This window comes from Schistocerca americana, chromosome 4 (assembly GCF_021461395.2).
Source record: "Schistocerca americana isolate TAMUIC-IGC-003095 chromosome 4, iqSchAmer2.1, whole genome shotgun sequence".
Taxonomy (NCBI): Eukaryota; Metazoa; Arthropoda; class Insecta; order Orthoptera; family Acrididae; genus Schistocerca; species Schistocerca americana.
The window spans coordinates 101,508,753-101,529,778 of record NC_060122.1 but is presented as its reverse complement, the minus strand read 5'-3'; the positions used below and the strand labels follow the sequence as shown (position 1 = coordinate 101,529,778).

At 39.7% G+C, this 21,026-nt stretch overlaps 1 protein-coding gene across 1 annotated transcript in view; it reads right to left on the bottom strand.

The window, feature by feature from the left end:
* LOC124612847 (trypsin-7-like) overlaps positions 1-10,143 on the bottom strand; it is a 96,758-nt gene extending 86,615 nt beyond the window's left edge. Inside the window, exons 1-2 of the mRNA XM_047141275.1 lie at positions 10,075-10,143; positions 2,780-2,868 (exon numbers count right to left, since the gene is read on the bottom strand). Coding sequence (XP_046997231.1) covers positions 2,780-2,868; positions 10,075-10,098 — 113 coding nt within the window. The 5' untranslated portion in view covers positions 10,099-10,143. The remainder of the gene's footprint in view (positions 1-2,779; positions 2,869-10,074) is intronic.
* Between the last annotated feature and the right edge of the window lie 10,883 nt (positions 10,144-21,026).

Sequence of the window (21,026 nt, the reverse complement as noted above, 5' to 3'; positions counted from 1 at the left end):
TCCCCGAGAACTTAAAATTACTTAAACCTAACTAACCTAAGAACATCACACACATCCATGCCCGAGGCAGGATTCAAAACTGCGACCGTAGCATTCTCGCGGTTCCAGACTGTAGCACCTAGAACCGCTCGGCCACCCCAGCTGGCCCTTGCAGATCAATGAAGTTATTTTTGTCAGAAAGTAACATGCGGTGTTTGGTGGAATTCGAATTTATACTTTTGTAATATGAAAATATGCAGTGTACATGTTACTGCACATCAGACATTTTTCCAAAACGTCTTTTTTCCCTGAGTTTCGTTTTCTAAAGTGCCGGGAAATTCTACGCTAGTGTATAAAACCACAACCGTTGAAAGGACTGATAAGTTTTACAGTTCTGAGGAAAAGTATACTGTTACTTAACATGGAAAAAGTGTATTTTCATCAGGGAGAAAGTGTATTTTTAACCGGGAAAAATGTGGGAATTTTTTTTTTCCCTTGTCCAAGTATACACCCTGAAAAAGCACATTCTGGAACTCCTAAAACAATTTAATGCAGTCACATTTGCATTTGGAATTACTGAAAATCATGGGGAGAGACAAATCAGTAGGTTGACACATTTTGTGTATTTTCATTCAATGTCATATGCGTTTCCTTTCAGTACTTTTCCCAGGAGGAGGACCCACTGGCTCCAAAAGCTTGCACATTTCCATAACTTTTATGTGTGTTTTCTCCTGCCACTGCTTGGAGAATAAAGTATTTCTAGATTCACTTGTATAACCTCAAAATGTAAATCTTCACTGCCCAAAAACATGCAGTAAAAATAATATATGGTGCTCATCTATGATCATTTTGTAGACGTATATTTAAGGAGTTGGGAATTCTGACTACGGCTTCACAGAATGTTTATTACCTCATGAAGTTCATTGTAAATAATCGACTACAGTTCAAAGGGAACAATGATGCAGATAATTACAATACCAGAAGGAAAAGTGAAATTAATTACTCCATGTCAAAGTAGTCTTAAGCACAAAAAGGGGGTGCACTATGCTGCAAATCCAAATTTTTAATCACTTATTCAGTGATTCAAAATGTCTGACAGACAACAAAGTATGATTTGAAAACAAACTGAAAAAGTTTATTCTTGAAAACTCTTTCTGTTCCAAAGAAGAATTTCTGTTGTTATAATGTGCAGAAGTACATGCATAGGAATTACTACAAAATGACTTGTTTCACATTATTATGATTTATCATGCGGATGGTAGATGGAACATGAAATTAACTGACATGTTTGCTAGCTTGTCAGGAATGAATTACATAGATGTTACCATTGCTATTTCTGTGCCTAGATTGGCGATTTTTGGGTGGGACAAACCTTACAAAGACCGGTATAAAGATATATGTTGTTTCACTGAACTAGGGTAGTTTTTTTCTATTCTGAATGTGCTATATGCCGAGGCAGTAAATTGTTTCATGGAATATCTTATGGGTTGGTAATTTAGAAAAGTTTATTGAACTGCATTAAAAGCACAGTGCCAATATGCAGAATCTAACAAGTACAGAAACAAAATCTAGAATTGAAAATCATACAGTCTGGACTTCCAGTGTCATTTACCTCGTAAGATAATTAGCTTAATAAAAATTGAATTATCTTAATACAAAGTTGGGGTGCCTGCCTTTCTAATGGTGTATGCTAACTTATCCACATATGTCAATTAGTTCCGAAGATTCTGCATATGACGAACTGTAGTAATATTTTTAGCCTGTCATAGCTTTTAATTAACAGAGTTCTCATAAAAACTACATTTATTAAAGTAATGAGCACATTCAAAATAATAATCTGGATAATTAATTTGTGTAAACCAGCCAATTAGTAACATTAAATATTTATGCATACATTAAACATATACGAGTATTAGGTAGGTAATTGTATGAAACATGAATAGTAAGTGGAAAGAAAAAATTCAAATATTAACAAGAGTGCAGCATAGCAGTTAGGGAACTTCCAGTCTGCTGTGTTAAAAGCTATGGAGGCAGATATTATTATATTAAAATATATGTATATTTTATTGTTATTTTGTCAAAATTGTAGGTAAGCTATATTTGGGGAAGACAATACAGAAATAAACTGTAACACCCCCTCCCCTCTCTTACCACCATGACCAGAAGTGAACCCTGGATCTGAGCCTGCCGCACACTGGTTCTAAGCCCAGGTGGCAGACTTCTGCAAGAGAGGAATACAAATGTTGATTCTACAAAATGGTAAGTAGCAATTGTTGTGGTTAGTATCTTGAGATGATGATGTATGTTTTTCCAGTATGCTTCTCCTGATCATCAAAATTTATTTCTGTTTACAATCCCAAAAAAGGACACTTACATAAATCTCATATTGGATTAGAATGAGTTACAGTAACAATCTAACATCACAGTGATTAAGTATTGTGAGTGAGCACCTTGTTTTTAGAGTTCCATATCTTAGTTGGTAAAAATGGGAACCCTTACAGGATCACTGTCTGTCTACCTGTTAAGACCCCTTTTTCTCAGGCCCAAAAAATGGAAGTGTCAAGTTGAAATTTATGTCAAATACTAAGGTCTGCATCCCTTTGTGGTGCAAAAAATACAGCCATTTATGTCACGTTTTGACACTCGCAAACTCACTCATCAAAATTATAGAGGAACTATCTATATACATAATTAAGTTTAACAGGATGGTCAGAGTGTAGTCTTACCCACACTTGTCTGATTTTTATTCATGTAATGTTTCAGTAAAAATCTCCGTAGATAGCAGCAGCTGGCAACTTACCGATACACACAGTGTGCTGCAGTAAGAACCCATTCCTTATTAAGAACACTACCACCACAGGAATGGTTTCCATCATATCTTAAGGAGATCTGTGAGAAATAGAAATTTTTATAAAATTAGTAAATACTATTAAATAAAGAACAACCAATTTCCTTAAAGCTATCTCCAGCACATTTTCTTGTTTGTACTAATCACTCAGTAAATAATACTCCTGGACTGGAAAATTTAGATCAAAATTTGTTGTTGTTGTCCACTATCACAAAATGCTGACTTAAATTTTATCCATGTACATGCATAATTTTGTATTGTGTCGTAAGATCTGTAGCAACTTTTGTTTCTCTGGTTACAGGAGTGATGATCCAGGTTTCTGTGAAAGAACACTAAATACTACAGTGTAACTTAAATCAGATTAATGAAGAATAGCCATGCTTCTTTAATGTTTGTGCAGTTTAAAAGGTAGAGCAAAAATACATATATATAATACTAAAAATAATATTGTAGATGTAACAACAGATAATTTACACATAATCGTTTAGGTTATGAAGAAAAGGAAAGTGCTGGAAAATGATGTTGCATGTCTCATACTGATCATATGAGGCCACTGGGATCCTGCACGCTGTTGAGTATGGCTTTCCTAAAGCCACTGATTCCAGATTCACATGACACTCACATGCCCATAAAAATCCCACACATATTCTCCCACCTGCTGGATGTTTAAATTATGGCTCAGCCTGCAGCAAGCAGCATTCCATCCCTCACTTAGCTGTTAGCCAGGAGCACCCTGCATCCTGATGCGCATCATTCAGAGCTTCGACGAGACCAGCTGAGACGTTCACTTCACAGTGTGGCACACAGCACTATGGACATCACTTCAACAGCCATCCAGGACAAGAGTTCACAGTGGGACTGGTATTACCACAGCAGACTTTGTTTCTGTTATACTTTCATAACCATTGACGATCTTTCAGTTGTTATCCAGAACAATTCTTTACTGTGAACTCTTGTGTTGTAAATAAAAGTGAACTTAACTGCAAGTTGTGAATTGTCACTAATCAGCTACTATGTGCAGCCTAACAACTCAGTACACTTCAGATGGTGACAAGGCTCATTATGTCCCCACTGCATGCTTCTCGCCCATCACTTCAGATGCCGTTGTGAATTAACATTCTGATGACTCTGGTGCCAGCTCCTGATCTCATTTGCCACCTGCTACCACCCACGTCCAGCTGTCCTCGACACTCCTGTAGCCGTGGCCAGCACTCCTCTCAAGGGTGGTATTGCCTGGTTCCAAGCTGTCAACAATGGTGCTACTGTTTGTCCATGCTGTGTCTCATCTGGTCCACTGCCCACCTCCAATTGCATCGGACACTGCTGCACACATTGCAGTCATGATCGGCCCTTCTCCTGAGGTTGGTGTCACCCAGACTTCAGTTAGTGACAAGGCTCAAGTCCACACAACACCATGGCTTGACTTCTGCTCAGTCCCTGTCCTTTCCTAGCTGCACCTGATGCTACTTGCCTTCTGCACCTCTGCCGTGGTGCAACTATGGCCAGTCTCACTTTCCAGCATGATGCAACACATGCACTGATGAGTGTGCAGTCTGCAGTCCCAGTGTCATCCTCTGGTGACACTGCAACCACACCTGACACTGCCCTCCCACAAGCAAGCCCAACACTTCACATGGCTTCACACCATCGCTTCAAGCTGTGTTCACCCTCTTCGTCTCAAAGTACAGAACCACATACCTCTTCTCCTAGGTAACACACATCCATGTCTTACCTTTCTGTGGTATAGATCTTCCCTGCTCCAACACACACTGTAGCAATGACTGTCCTGCTGACCCGGGCCTCCTTACAGGCAGCATATCCCGTGCTCCCGAGCACATGGCTGCAACAACCCTCCTGCCACCCTCGTTCTCCATACAGCAAACTTCTCCTATGCTCCTTAAGCCTCACATTCAGCAATTTTCACAACTTTGATCTCTACTCTCCTTTTACCTCTTTTCCTTTCCTTTTCATGATGCCTCTCTGCCCACTGGGCCTTGTCCTACAACACGCTCCTACCACAGACCAATGTATCCTACTGCACACCAGTGTGTCCTGTCATGCTCCTAACACACCCTACCACACTCATAACATGCCCACATTTCCCCATACTCTCACAGCTGGTGACTGCTGCCCCAAAATTTCATCAGCACTCACAGACACCATGTCTGTCATCGGTTCAATCGCTCTTCCAGCACCCGGATTGGTCTAGCCCAGTCTTCCAGTGCCCCTTCATTGCTGCCACCCCTTCAGTGGCTGGTGTCTTCACACATTGCAACATAGCACCACCTGGTGGGTCTACCTTGGTGGATGCTGTTCCAGTCTGCGTTCAGTGCCACGTCTAACTCTCCTGCATTTTCTCTCCACAACACTTCCTGATTCATCCACACTCCTGGCAGCTACCATTTCACAACATTAAGTCCCAGGTTCCTGGGATTGGATCACAACCACCTGAAGCTGCCCATTCTCTTGGACATCTCTTGTCACCCAGGGAAAGCATTGCTCCTATTGAGTCATCGGCACTGCTGTTCCTCGCCAGCTTTGCCTTCTCCCCTCACAGGAAAAAGGATGCAGGATCTGCGACATTCATTGTGATGGCTTCAACATTTCCTCCTTAAGTTGGAAGGAGTGCTGTGCGTTGGTCATATGCTGACTACATTACACTTCCACCACATCTTCAACCTGTGGGTTTGCCTATCCTTGACTCACAGGAATTTCTCCTCCAGAGACTATGTACAAATTTCACAAGGGCATCACATATTGTGGACACTCAGCAATGGAGCTTTCTTACCAAGGGACCAGTTTCCATCTGCAGGTCAAGTACATGACAGACTCCTGCAGATATCCTTCCACCTGCTGTATATTTACTTTGTGTCTTTACCTTCAGCAGGCAGCATTCTGTCACTTGCTCAGCTCCAGGCCAGGTGCTGGCTGCACCTTGCAGCCGATCATTTGGATCTTCGCCAAGACCATACTGGACAATGCTCACATCTACATCACTGCTCTGTGCCATGACATTGTAATGCAGTGCACCACAGTGCACTGGTTTGCAACACACCACACTGCACTACGGATGTGGTTCCAATACCCACCTGGGATGAGACTTCACAACGGGACTGGTACTAGCACAGCAGACTTGGTTTCAGTTATTGTTAGGTGATCATGTATGATTTTTGTGTTGTTATTTAGAACCCTTCTTTATTTGGAACTCTGTACTTTAAATAAAAGTGTACTTAATTGCAACTAGGAAATCATCACCTATTACTCAGCCATTACATGCAGCTTTACCACTAAGATCACTTCAGAAATGTAAAAATTACATGATAATTAGTAGTTTAAGAGCGTAGCATTGTACTTAAATGTATACAAAAAATAAGGAGTAATGGCTGGTGGAAAGGATTATAGATTAATTATAATTATATTAATGGATTCTTCTGTTGCTTCTTGATACAACTTCATAATTGGATACTTAATTGTAGAAAGGTGCAAAGTACCAAATTCATGACCTGAAGTAATTACAAACTAACTGTCTATAATGCAGTGTTTTAATTATTTACTTCTCAAACTTTTCCATGTTACAAATGGGAGTATCTTATCATTTGTTGTGGTGGTTTTGTGCCACAGTTGGAACTGTTTGATGCTGAAGGCAATTCAAATAGAAACATTTATGAAAGTTGCTAAGCACCATTAAATTCTAGCAGCTATGTTCTTAGTCACTCTCCACAGATCTGCATATAATATTCTTTATGCTCATTCTTTTCCAGGTAAGGTATCATAGCCTTTAAAGCTTTCTCCTTTTCATCTGTAGTTGAATGAATTGAGGAAAGGTTCAAAGGTAGCACATTGAATCCTTCTTGCATGTTTCACTCTTTTGAGCACATTCACCTTACGGATCCTTTCCATGTTGGTGTAATATTCTCTTATTGCTACATGTGTTACACCTGTTGAATCATATGTGATGCTGACAGCTTTTGAAATATTCAGTTTTTTTATAGAGAGTATCTTGTCTATCAACTTTTGCTTCCTCGATCATTTTGCATAGGTCGCTGGGTAGAAATGCCTTCGTCACCGACTTCCTTCTCTCTATCAAGGCAAACTCAAGAGTCGCAGGGGAGGAATCTGTTCCCACTGACGAGAAACCATTGTTCTGTTTATGTGAACAACCCATTTTCCACCAGAAAAAGAAAAAGAAATACCATCATTCAATTCTTGTTTTGTGCAGCACAGTTGTTACTCCAAACAATAAGATTTTTCTTCATTGTTATCCCGGTGTATTAACACTTTCAGAATGCATGATGCAGTTTGATTTCCACCCCTACCAGCTATACCCTCATCCCACATACACATGTAAGACTGAAGGGTGTCACATACAGATACTGCCATGTTGTAACAAGATAACTGGCGGCAATAAAACAACTCGGAGTGCATTAGTGTGGGCAGTTGATAATGCAGAAAAGTGAAACAAACACAACTGAATGGCACAATGCACCATTCTTATGAAATCAGCTGGCAACTTAGCATCATTGCCATTTAGTTGTGGCAAATGTAACCACTTAGAATTCTTGGTGGACATATCACTTTTCATATGTAATCCTCCTTGGTATCCTGTATCTTTCAAAGCTCTTTCCAAATTTTTCATGAATTTGGCACTTGGCACCTTTCTACAGTGCTAATTTATTTCTATTTCCCATCTTTTGTCTTACAAGGTCATCCTCATTACTTTTGCTTACATGTGAGTATTTGGGCTTCATTAAAATACCATTATGGTTATGCTTTCAGAAAATTATAGCCTAGCACACAAAACTTTTGTAATATTTTAGAACTTGAAACTGTCTCACAATATGCAGCTGTCAGGAATGAGACATTGCAATGTTTGTATCAAATGATATATTGTATTTTTCAAAGAAAACCTACAAATAATTGGTATACACCTTATTTTATCACCCGTCTGCATCACATTCATTTTAAAAATTGTGACTTGTTTTCGTTTCACATGAATTATTTTCAAATCTGAGTATGTTACAAGAGTAACATGTCGAATTTATTGAAAAATGTACATGCTAGATCACACAGAACAGTGTAATAGAAATATTGTTCTGCAAATGTAGCGTATAAATTTGTTGATGAACTGGAAAAGATAGTTTTGTAACTGATAGATTCAGACCTGAAGACGAAACATGTGGACTCTAAACTGGTCACAATTTTAAAAATGAATGCAACCTAGATGGACAGTAAAACATAGATGAACAGTGGTCAGTGAAGACGTTGACAGCACATGTTTAGTATTAGCATGTAAGAAAGAATGCCAATAATTTTGAGCTGCTCATGGCCAGAAAGTACATCTAAATAAAATGAAATGCTATTGGTACATTGGAGAACAGTACATAAATTAAACGTGAAATAATTTGTAGAATTTTTACGTATAACAGAGTAAGGGGCAATTCAGCATTGTTTCTGAGACAGACACCCATATAATTTGAAATTTCTGTGGGATCAACTGAGAAAAATTAAATCCGTATTCACGTTTAATAGTAAATTTCATTCCAGCAAAGAAACCCATACTGTTAACACTAAGTACTGGCAAACCTTTGTCCCATAGCCAGTGTAAAATAGGTTGGGGATGGGTTTTGAACATAAATAGAAGTTTCAGATTGCATTGTTGTATTTGACCATAAATTGCACCGTTGCAATGTCCTCAATACATTGCAAGTGTATGTCAAGACTTTTGTGTAGTTGAGAGTGCATTATGTCGGAAGTAAATGAATTTAAACATGAAGAAATCATTGGTGTTTGAATGGTGGGTGCTTCTTTAACTAAGGAAGCTGAAGTGTTTGGTGTTTCAAGAGACACTGTATTGAAGATTTATCCTACATACTGAACAAATGAAAAACATCTCCACTAAGTCACAGTGTGGAATTGTGTTGAGTGATAGTGACAGAGTATCATTGAAGAGGATTGTGACAAAAAATAAGAGAATGACAGCTGCATGAGTCACTGCAGAACTTACTGTCGCTCTGAGGAACCATGTCAGTTCCAAAACAACGTGAAGGGAGCTCTATCCTCCTTTCTTCCCCAAGGAAACCACTAATAGTTCTGACAGCTAGAATAAGACAATGTTCTGTTACATGTGTTTGTCAATACAGTAATAAAATAAACTTCTGTCTGTCTTGAGCACCCTCAACATGCAGATGGCAACATCATAAAGTTACTTTTTGTAACAGGTAAGTTTATCATGACAGTACCAGTGCCTGGCACTCCAACTCTCCATTCAAACACTGGCAAAGATTTGTATGTGGAGTTATCTGTTGACAAAAGTACACAGAAAAATAATGAGTACTGGAGGAGAAATACTATATTTTACCGTATATATTTATTGAACACAGTCTTGGTTATTTATAAGTTGTTACATTTTATTTATGGGTGACCTGGTTTGGTCTACTACAGCGATCATCATCAGATCTATATTCTGTTAAGGAGAATAAAGCATATCACTTTAGTTACAATCAAAATGGACATTAATATAAATAGTGTAGCAAAAAGCTGCAGCATGATATGCCCTTGGTGGTAGTAGGAATCCATGACATGGAGCAGGCCCATCCTAGTTGGCATTGAGAACTCTGCTGAATATGGCTCGGCTGCCAGTAGCTGAGCCATATTCAGCAGTGTTCTCAACACCATCTAAGATGGGCCTGCTCCACGTCAGGGATTCCTACTACAACCAGTGGTATATTATGCTGCATCTTTTTGCTACATTAATGATATTAATGTACACTGTGATTGTAGCTAAAGTGGTATGTTTTATTTCTCTTCACAGAATATAGATCTGATGATGATCTCTGTATTACCTAGTTTGAAACCAGTCATCCAAAAATAAAAATTAACAACTTATACACAACCATGACTGTGTTTACTAAATAATGATAATGTCATTAAGTCATCATTACCTGGAACAATATTCCAAAAAATTTTACCATAGGTGTTTCTGCTCTCATGATGACATCCCAAAAGATGATGCTCAGGCATGAAACACACGATGGTTTCCAAGCAGCATAAAAATATATTTAACCTGATAATTTAAATTTTGATAACAATTACAAATTGTTAAAAATAACACCTGCTTGTTTGCATTACCATCTAACCAAAGGTCTTAAGATTCCTACTGATTTATCTAATTACTTTAAACATAAATCGTTAATCATACCCAAGGAAAGGTCAGTAAATTCTTAAGAGAGACTGAAATTAATATTTACCACAAAGGGATACTGTCCCTCCATAACTTCTGTTCCATTCACAATTCTTGATTCTACTTTTTGTGGTGCTGCATCTGAAATGAAAAATGTAAATTTTTTTTATTATTTTTGCACAAATATTATAGTTTGCAGTTCTTATCATTAACTTCAATTGCATCACAATTTTTTTCTCTAGCATTGAGAATTATTCTACTACCTATCTCTGATTGTATATTACTATTACAGTAATATTTTTATAGACAGGCTAAAACTTAGCATTTTGTCTTTTACTTTTTTTTCTTTCATGTAAGATGCAACTATCTTTCACTGGTTGGAAATAAAATACTGACAGATAATAAATACATTTGTGGGTAGATCAAAAATGTTATCTAAACATTTTCTTTTCCCTCTTGCACATATGCTGTTGAACAGAAGTTACAAGTGTTGTATCCAAAATTTCTGTACAGAGTTTAATAGTAACCCACTGAACATAATATCAAATGTATTAACTATATTGATTATATATTGAAGTTTATTGAAAGTTTACACTGTGTAATATTCTCCTGTTTTCCTTTTCTTCTTTTGTTTTTAGATGACTAATTTTGTTATTTTGCTTTCATTTCTGTAGCAAATCTAGTGCTCTTGCTAGTTTACTGCTTACTTAGTTTTTTACAATCTTTTATCAATCTTAAGTCCAAGTAATTTCACCATTGCTCTGAAAGTGAAATAAATTTTTTTCAGTTTTTGTTTTGTTAATCAACAGTTGGTTGGCCGGACACAAATAATTAGCTGTATAAAATATTTCTTAGCATTAATTTTGAGCACTTTCTAAATTTTCACATTTTATCAGTTTGATATCATGGGCATAGAGTACATTCTCACATGGTATAAGACTTGAGAAATCATTTACACAAACAATGAAGAACTGATCCCTGTAGAACCCTAAATTTTATTTTCAACAGTTGTGTCATTTGATTATTTTCCTATACTTGCTGTTGCCTGTCTGATACTTAGGTTCTAATGAGACTTGATGTAATATTTCATATGCCATTTATAATCATAGTCCCGTGCATCACAGTGTCGAATGGTTTGTTCAAGTCTGTAAGTATAGCTCAAAGTTGTTTGTACCTTTCCAGATATCTGATAGACTTCTTGTTGCTTTTATTATTGATACATCTGATCTGAAGCCAGACTGTATTGGGTGCAGTAATCTGTTATTTTCAAAATACCTTTTATTTGTTTGTGTATATAGTTTTCTACTATTTTTGAAACAGTTGGAATGATTGAGGTTGGTGTTTACTTACTAGGTGGTGCCATTCTGCGTTATTAAACATTAAAAGTGTGGCTGATTTTAAGAGCATTAGGAAAAATAACTTTTGCCACATCGCTGTTGACTAGAGAAACTAGTGGCTTTTTAATTTCGTCTGCTGTGCTCCTTATGATACAGCTACTAATTCCATAATCATCCTCATTTTGGCATTGGTAAGCTTATCAATTGCTTTACCTACTACCACTCTTTGTTATTGCATCATGTAATGGGGATGGGGGTGGGCGCTAACTGTTTCATACACTCTGACAGTAATTCATTTAACAAATTGTGGAAAATATAAATATACAGTGTATGTTAGCTGATAGGTATCTCCAAAATATTTTTTGTTTGTTGATAGCTATCGTCCCATCAGCCTCACCAATGTCCTGTGCAAGCTGCTTCAATGTACGATGAGCCGATGATTGTGTTGGCTCCTTGAACCTTGGGGCCTTCTGGCTCCGTCCCAGGGGTTTTCACCAAGGGCGCTACACTATCGACAACTTGGTCCATTTTGAGTCTGCCATTCGATCGGTCTTTTCCCAATGACACCACCTTATTACAGTCTTTTTTACCTGACGAAGGCCTACAATACCGCTTGGTGACACCATGTTCACATTACTCTGCATGAGTGGGGTCTCTGGGACCCACTCCTGATTTTTTATACGGAACTTTTTGTCACTCCACACTTTCAGAGTTCACGTCTATGCTTCTCACAGTGCACCATATATACAAGAGAATGGGGTCCTGCAGGGCTCAGTCCTGAGTGTCCCTCTCTTTTTAATTGCTGTCAATGGTCTCGCACTGGCAGTAGGGTCCTCAGTATCTCCCCTCCTCTATGCTGATGATTTTTGTATTTCCTTCTGCTCCTCTTCTATTGTTGTGGCTGGACGCCAGCTGCTGGGAGCTATACAGAAGGCGCAGTGATGGGCCCTTACTCACGGCTTTCAATTTTCGACCGCCAAGACTTGTGACATGCACTCCTGTCGTCATGATCATCCTACCGTCTGTCCCCCTGTCTTTACCTTGATGACCAGCTACTCCACACCGACTGAGGTGCTGATTGTTCTACACTGCCACAGCTGAACAAAGCCCTTGTACAGTTTTGTGTTGACTATGGGCTCCTCGTGTATGGTTCAGCATCGCCTTCTGCACTGCATCTGCTGGACCCTGTCCATGACTATGGAGTTCAGCTTGCAACGAGAGCTTTCCAAATGAGCCCAGTGAACAGCCTCCTCGTGGAAGCTGGCGTTCCTCCATTGCAGCTCCAGTGGCAACTACTGCTTGCAAATTATACCGGCCACATTCATAGTTCGCCTCGCCATCCCAATCGCCCTAACATGGCAATCCATATCCTGCAGCAGCAGGCCAGAACTATGAATCCCCTCACTGTCTGTGGCCGGGTGCTTCTTACTGAATTCGCCACTTTCCCTCTACCACTTTTCCTGCGGTTCCACTTAACATACACCTCCACGGTCCATACCTCGGCCACAGCTTCGGCTGAACCTATTGTGAGGTCCAGAAGGCTCAGTTCCACCTGAGGACCCCCACTGCCAATTTTTGTTTCTTCTCAGCGAGTTACATGGCTCAGAAATAGTCTACACCTTGGACCAACGCTTGATGGCTTTGTTCGTGCTTATGCTCATGTTGGACATACTGAACAATGCTCCTTGTCAGATGGCTGCAGTGTTTTCACTGCATAGTTGGTAGGCATCTATCGCACTGTTCAGCATATCCAGTCCTGTGCCGGTGAGTCCTCCATCTGCAGCAACTCGTTAAGCAGCCTACAAGCTCTCGACCAGTGCTTTCCTCAACATCCTCTGGTTTTGACTATCTAGGAGTCCGTCTATACCTTCGGCAACAGTGGACATTGAGTGACCTTCATTTGGACTCCAAGACATGTCAGGATACTGGGCAATGAACTTGCTGAGAGCCTGGCCAAACAGTCTACCAGCAAACCAACTCTGGAGATCGGCCTGCCAGTGACTGATCTCAGTTTTTGCAATCAGAGATACTGAATGGTGCACCCTCAGTACACCACATAAACTCTGTGTTATTCAGGAGACAACAAATAAGTTGCGGTCATCCACATTAGCCACCCACAGGGAATCTGTTGTCCTTCGCTGGCTCTGCATCGGCCATACTTGGCTAATACATGGTCACGTCCTCCGTCACGAGGACCACCTTGGTGTCGCTGTGGCTCCCCCGTGACTGTCGTCCGCATCTTGTTGGACTGCCCAATTTTAGCAGCTCTGCAGTGGAATTTTAGCCTGCCCAGCACCCCTAGCTACTGTGTTAGGTAACAATACCTCAATAGCTGATCTAGTTTCACGTTTTATTCGTGAAGGAGGGTTTTACCATACAACTTAAGGTTGGGTGTCTGGCTTTCTCTCCCAGGCCTCCACCTTCCCTCCACTTTACTTCTTTGTCACTCTATCTTTTCATTTTGTTTGCCTTGGTGTTCATATTTTCTGTATGTGTGTTCATCTCGCTTTGTCTTTTAGACTTGTGATTTTAGTGTGTTGCAGAGCCGGCCGAAGTGGCCGTGCGGTTAAAGGCGCTGCAGTCTGGAACCGCGAGACCGCTACGGTCGCAGGTTCAAATTCTGCCTCGGGCATGGATGTTTGTGATGTCCTTAGGTTAGTTAGGTTTAACTAGTTCTAAGTTCTAGGGGACTAATGACCTCAGCAGTTGAGTCCCATAGTGCTCAGAGCCATTTGAACCATTTTGTGTTGCAGAGTGGCAGGCTCATCCTTTTTTTATTCTTGTGATAAGCCAGTCCAGGTCGTCTGCTATATTTTAATACCTTCTTCTACTTTTCCTTGTAGTATAAGTTTTCCATGTTAGTTCGCTTCTTTCACTCTCTCTTTTGGTGCGGTTCCCCATTAGTTTTACACTCTTTTACTTTCCCCAACTCCTTTTGATAATTGCTTTTACCTTGAGAGTTGTTTGCTTGAGGATAATGGACTGACGACCCTGTAGTTTTACCCCTTTATTTCCCAAGTCAATCAATTTCTTTTGAGCTGCACTCTAATTTCAATTCCTTCTGACTTGTTGGTTTTTAATTCACATATTGTTTCAACCTATTTATTTCTTCTGTTCCTTTCTTTTTTCACATCATGTCACTCCTGTTTATTCCTCCAACTCTATCTAGCCTTTTTCTTGATATTTTTATCCCCACAGCTGTGTAGTTTTTCATTTTGTGTCATTTTACATCCTTTGTTTTCAACTTCTTGTGTCCAGTTTGTTTTCACAGAGCTAGTCAGTTGTTTGTATTAGGGTATACGACAGTGTGATCATTAGTTATGGTGCTTAGTTAGATGTAACACAGACAAACTACATTCAAAATGAAAACAAAATAACCAGTTCTAAAAGTATAAAACCAGTAAACCCCACTGTGCTCCATGAATCAAGTCATAAAGGAGAGTGCTCAGCATGTTTGAAATGAATCAATTTATACAAAGGCTGTTCAAAGAGTATCTGACTTTTATTTATAAAATCAATCTTTATTTGTTTGACACTAGTCACCCTCGGAGCAGTCCCTGCAGCTTCTACACTTCTCTGCCAATACTGCTGCCACTGCAGGAGGAAGCACACTGGAAAGCCTCTTTTGGTATAGCTTGCAGCTGCTCTGTCAAATTCTGCGCAATGTCTTCCCTATTCTGAAATCTGGTTTGTTTCAGAGCCTTTTTCAGTTTATCGAAAAGGTGAAATCTCTCAGTGCAAGATAGGGGAATATGGAGGCTGGAAAACCACAGGTGTGTTGGGTTTGGCCTTAAAGCTCTGAATGAATTGAGAATCATGAGCAGGTGCATTATTGTGGTGAAGGTGCCAACTGCCTGCTGCTCATAAATCCTCCTGTTTATGTCTCACTGCTTCATAGAAGTGACACAGAACCTCTCAGTAATGCTCCTTATTGACATTAGAACCTTCTGGGACATATTGAAGATAGCCCATGCCATTGCAGTAAAAAAAGACGGTCAGCATGACTTTCACATAGCTATGGACCTGCCTCATTTGTTTTTTGGGTCACTGGGATGATAGGTGCTTCCATTTGTGATGACTGGAACTTTATTTCTCGGTTGTACGTATAAATACAGGACTCATCACCTGTGATCATTGTGTTAAGAAAGTTGTGATTACTGTTCACAATATCCAGCATGTTGCATGTGATTTCCGAATGAGGTTGCTTTTGCTCATTTGCTAGCAACTTTGGCCCAGGTTTTGCTGAGATCCATTTTTTTTTTTAATTTAATGAATGAGAGTCCAATTCTAATTTTAACTTCATCTTCAAGCTCTCTAATCATGATTCATCTATCCTGCATTGCCAGGGTCCTCACATGATCAATAACAACCTCTGTTGCAGATGTTAAGGGCTCATCTGAACGTGCTTCACTCTTCACTGATGAGTGGCCATTTTTGAAGCGATTGTACTACTTCTTTATATGTGTAATACCCATTGATTCGTCCCCAAACACTTGTCAAATCTTGCGGACTTTTTCAACTGGAGAATCTCAAAGCTTAACATAAAATTTTGTGCAATAACATTATTCCACTTTTTCTGTCATTTTACACATAACACAAAGCTTGACAGTTACCACTTACACATGTTGACTTGTCAGTGGCTAGACAGTGACTTGTTATTTCCACAGTCGTGAAAAAAAATCATGCATGTGCACTATGTATGCCTATGAAGATAGAGTGCATGTGCGCCTCAATACAACTGTTGGTTCCAACAATAAAAAATAAGATTAGATACGTTTTGAACAGCCCTTGTACATTGACAGACACAGTCACTGCAGGATGCTTCTATAAAGTTTGCACATATCAGTTTGATGCTGCATCCCTCTGGAATCGATAAATGCAGTTATTTGCTTGGGAAGTGTGTCATAAAGCCATTGTGTTCTTTCCTGGCACAAGCTGGTATTCGACTGTTGAAGCTGGTCCTTGGTGCCCAGGGTACTAGCACTGGGACAGAGTTGACATCTGAGCAGGTTCCATTCATGGTATATTGGGGGCAAATCTGTCGATCTTGCTGGCCACAACAGTACCAACATCATGCAGATAATTTCTTAGAGGCACATGCCATGTCTGCATTATGTTGTCCTGTTTAAAAATGGCATTGTGATTCTGTTGCATAATGTCTGACATAAATATTGTGCCATCAGAGTGCCCTGAACCACAACCAGCCATGACCTGAAGTCATACTTGATGGTTTCCCATACATTGCTTTCATGAGTGACACTGCTGCTGCTGTGCCTCTCAAAAAAGAGTTGGAAGAATGGGACCACTCTCATATAACCACCATACTCACAGACTGTGGTCATGTGGTGTCGTGCAGAATGATGATTCATCGCTGAACACAATGTGACACGATTGCTCTGCAATCATTGCTTCCCGTTCATGGTGCTAGTCCAGATTCAGTCATTTCTGCTGTTATGTTAATAGCAGCCTACACAAAGGGGTGATAATTTGCTAGTCTGGCTGCTGCCAGTCTTCTGCAAATGTTACAGGCAGTCCATTGTTTGTTCTCAAATGGCAGGTGCAAAACTGATGGTGGTACAGTGTGCTTGCTGCACAATATGTTGATCCTCCCTAGGGCTGGTCTGGAACTTGACTGTGAGTGTACTTGCCTTCTTGTTCCCATTTGGTCCAACATCAGGCCACAGTCACATCCAAATGGCCCACAAATATGGATATTACACAGTTCAACCAGCCAGGAAAATAGAGGCCCATCATGGTGTCTCATTCCTACCCTTGTCACATGCTGATGATGCTGTCTCAGATGAGTATATGGCATCTCCACCGTGTCCTGCACAGTGATCACTTAACATCTGATACTGTTCAGGCCTTGGCAACAACACCAAACACGAACAGTGCTAATCCACTTGGAGGCCATTCTCCTGTCAAAGAGAATTCCAGTTGTAATCATTTACTATGTACACGTAAAAAGTTACATTGGAATTCGTCCATTTCTGCTGTGCGCTTCACGTTTTATTACCAACACATATTTAGATTGCTCTGTGAACTGTTCAGAGTCCCCATTGCAGGGTTCTCACATTCATCATGTCCATGCTTAGCTATTACGGACTGGTCCTCTGGGCAGTTTTAACATGTAAATTGCATCTATCTGGTTAGACTTTAGCAAAAATAGAGCAAACAAGAGAAGTGGCATTTAACAACTGAAACTGAATGAGCATGTAATTTCTTGAAAGCTGCAAACAACTCCCTCTGTCAATTCCAAATAACTGAGTGTCTTTTAGTCATTTATGGGTTGTGTAGCAAGGCGAGATGATGATAAAGTTTTTATGTGTGTTGAATTTTTTATTGCATACAGAAACATTGTTAGCACATTACAGTCCTTGTCATTTTACCATTATTTGTCTATAGAAGACATAATTTAAAAGCTAATTCATTGGATCAGTCAGTCACTAGTACGTTATGAGAAAATATCGTAAGGAAACACCTTCAATTTCTCATTGTGTTTCTGTTGTGTTGGTTACATCTTGTCTGTGGGGTACAAAATTAACCCAGGACACTCATAACATGCCAGTATGAATGAAGGAAGAAATATTAGAATTTAATGACTCACTGATAATGAGCTGATGCAGGATGAAACACAAGTTCAGATTTTGTATAACTGACTATGTACTTTTCAAAAATTTCAAAATTTGTTTAATTGATTTAGACACACCACAGAAAACAATTCTAGATGACCATGACAGTAATCTGAACCCGCTCTCTTCACAAATATAAGTGTCTTACTCTTACCACTGTGGCACCATGTTTAATGTACAGTTACTTGATTGTTTAGTTGCCTGCAACAGTTCATGTAGACAGAGGTGGATATACTGGTTTTGACTGATGCAGTGTTCATGCAACACAGTATTTCAGTCTTAGTGAAGTGGAATAACAAAGAGAGAACACTACGCAGAGGTGGGTCATCAGCAGCTTAGAGGCTGGTCACAGTCTCTAGTGTCATTTCACAAAAATAGAGATTATTCCAGGTAAATCATGTGCTGGAACATTGTGTCAGGATGGTTGCATTCCTTACATGAATCAGCTGGAGACCTCCAAAAAGAGTCTAGGTGACACCTTTCACTGAACTGCATAGTCAGCTACAAGATACGGTTCTGTATACTTGACTGTCCATCACATATATTGCCATCATACAAAGGCATTGTGTTGTAGGACCTGGTTTCTATATGATGAATCAGCTAACTTATATGATGAATGAGTTTAGGTCATGCACCTTCCACTGGACTGCACGTTGTCATCTTCATGGTATAGTTCTATATGCTTGGCTGCCCTCAGATACATTCTCTTCACACAAAGGCATTGTGTAACTTGGCAAATGAGGTATCTGATTCTGTGTATTGTCCAGGTTTCCACCTGAGGGATGAAATGTTGGATGTCACACAGTTATTGGTGGACGAGTTCCTGAAATGTGATGACATCGTATGTCCAGATTTAATGTGTTTATACAAGCAAGTGACTGTGGACTTAATGAGAATTGCTAACCTCCAGAGGGCATGTTTGTAGTAATGGAACCTTTTGGGCATCTTGTATTGCCATCCAAGGGCCTCACAGCAGTACCAGTGTTCTTCGTGCTAGCAGCAGACAGGCACCACACACGGTGAGGACCTCTGTCAGATTTGCTATATACCTTTGTTTTTTATCACCATATCAGGTGCCACAATGTTTCCAGGGTAACATTTATTTCACACATTATTGCCACTCCTCACTCTTTCTGAATGTTGAAGAACTTTTAACTTTATTTGTATCAGCCATTCGTGTGTCTAGTGTCAGTAAGTCTGCTGTGCATTGCCCACTGGTTTAGGACACGAAACTGGGAGAGATCACAAGTCGTACAAGAAAGAAAGATCAAAGTCACTCCCCAAAACTTTAACTTTTTTCATTTGCTAGGAATCCCTAGTCTCTTCTGAAAATAGTAATGCAAGAAATACCCATCCAGTTTTCATAACATTCTGCACGCCACACTGTAGTTTTAATAACTCTCTGTTGTATCAGCTTAAATGCCTCATTTTGCAAACACAGTTTATCATAGATTTCTAGGTCATATTCAAGAGATTCTGAACAAATACATGTTACCTTTTCTCCTGTATTTGTACCCGTTATGACAGTTTCTAAGGAGATGGACACTCCGTGGTATACAGTCAATGTATGGTAAAGGAACTTCTAAAGACACAGAGATTACTGCATAATAGGTGCAAAACATAAGTGTATAGCTATAGATATAGAGGTACTGAATAAAACACGTTTGGCTGTGGAAAGGAATGTGTGGTGCCTTCAGTGACTACCACAGCAGAAAATGTCAAATGATCTTTCACAAAACCCAAAGAAATTCTTGTTGAATATAAAGGTTGTTAGTGCGCCAAAGTTAGTGTCCAGTCCCTAGTGAATGAGACATGAACTGATATTGAAGGTGGCAGAGCAAAACCTGAAAAGTATTAGTGCTAACAATGTTGAGAAGCAGCTGAAATGGGTGAAAATGAACAAAGCTTAATGGCCCAGTGGAATCCCTATCACATTCTATACTGAATTTGCTGCTGAGTTAGCCGCTCCTGTAACTGTAAGCAATCATAGATCCTTGAACAAAAAACCTGCCCAGTTCTTGGTAAAAAGCACAAATCACACCCATCTACAAGAAGGATGATTAGAAGTGGTCCACAAAACTACATCCAATATCCTTGACATCGAGTTTTTGCAGAATCTTAGAACCTACTCCGAATTCGAAGATAATGACCACCTCAGTGCCAAACATCATGGATTCCCACATCGATCATTTGAAACCCAACTCGCACTTTTCTACCATACCTATGCCCACTGTCAAAAGTACTATCATATGACGTGTTGTTGTTGTTGTGGCCTTCAGTCCTGAGACTGGTTTGATGCAGCTCTCCATGCTACTCTGCAGGCTTCTTCATCTCTCAGTACTTACTGCAACCTACATCCTTCTAAATTTGCTTAGTGTATTTATCTCTTGGTCTCCCTCTACGATTTTTACCCTCCACGCTGCCCTCCAGTACTAAATTGGTGATCCCTTGATGCCTCAGTACATCTCCTACCAACCGGTCCCTTCTGCTTGTCAAGTTGTGCCACAAACTCCTCTTCTCCCCTATTCTATTCAATACCTCCTAATTACTTTAGTGATCTACCCATCTACTCTCCAGCATCCTTCTGTAGCACCCCATTTCAAAAGCTTCCATTCTCTTCTTGTCTGAACTATTTATCATCCATGTTTCACTTCCATACATGGCTACACTCCATAGAAATACTTTCAGAAACGACTTCCTGACACTTAAATCTTTACTCGATGTCAACAAATTTCTCTCCTTCATAAACACTTTCCTTGCCATTGCCAGTCTACATTTTATATCCTCTCTTCTTCGACCATCATCAGTTATTTTGCTCCCCAAATAGCAAAACTCCTTTACTACTTTAAGTGTCTCGTTTCCAAATCTAATTCCCTCAGCATCACCCGACTTAATTTGACTACATTCCATTATCCTCATTTTGCTTTTGTTGATGTTCATCTTATATCCTCCTTTCAAGACACTGTCCAGTCCATTCAACTGCTCTTCCAGGTTCTTTGCTGTGTCTGACAGAATTATAATCTCATCGGCAAACCTCAAAGTTTTTATTT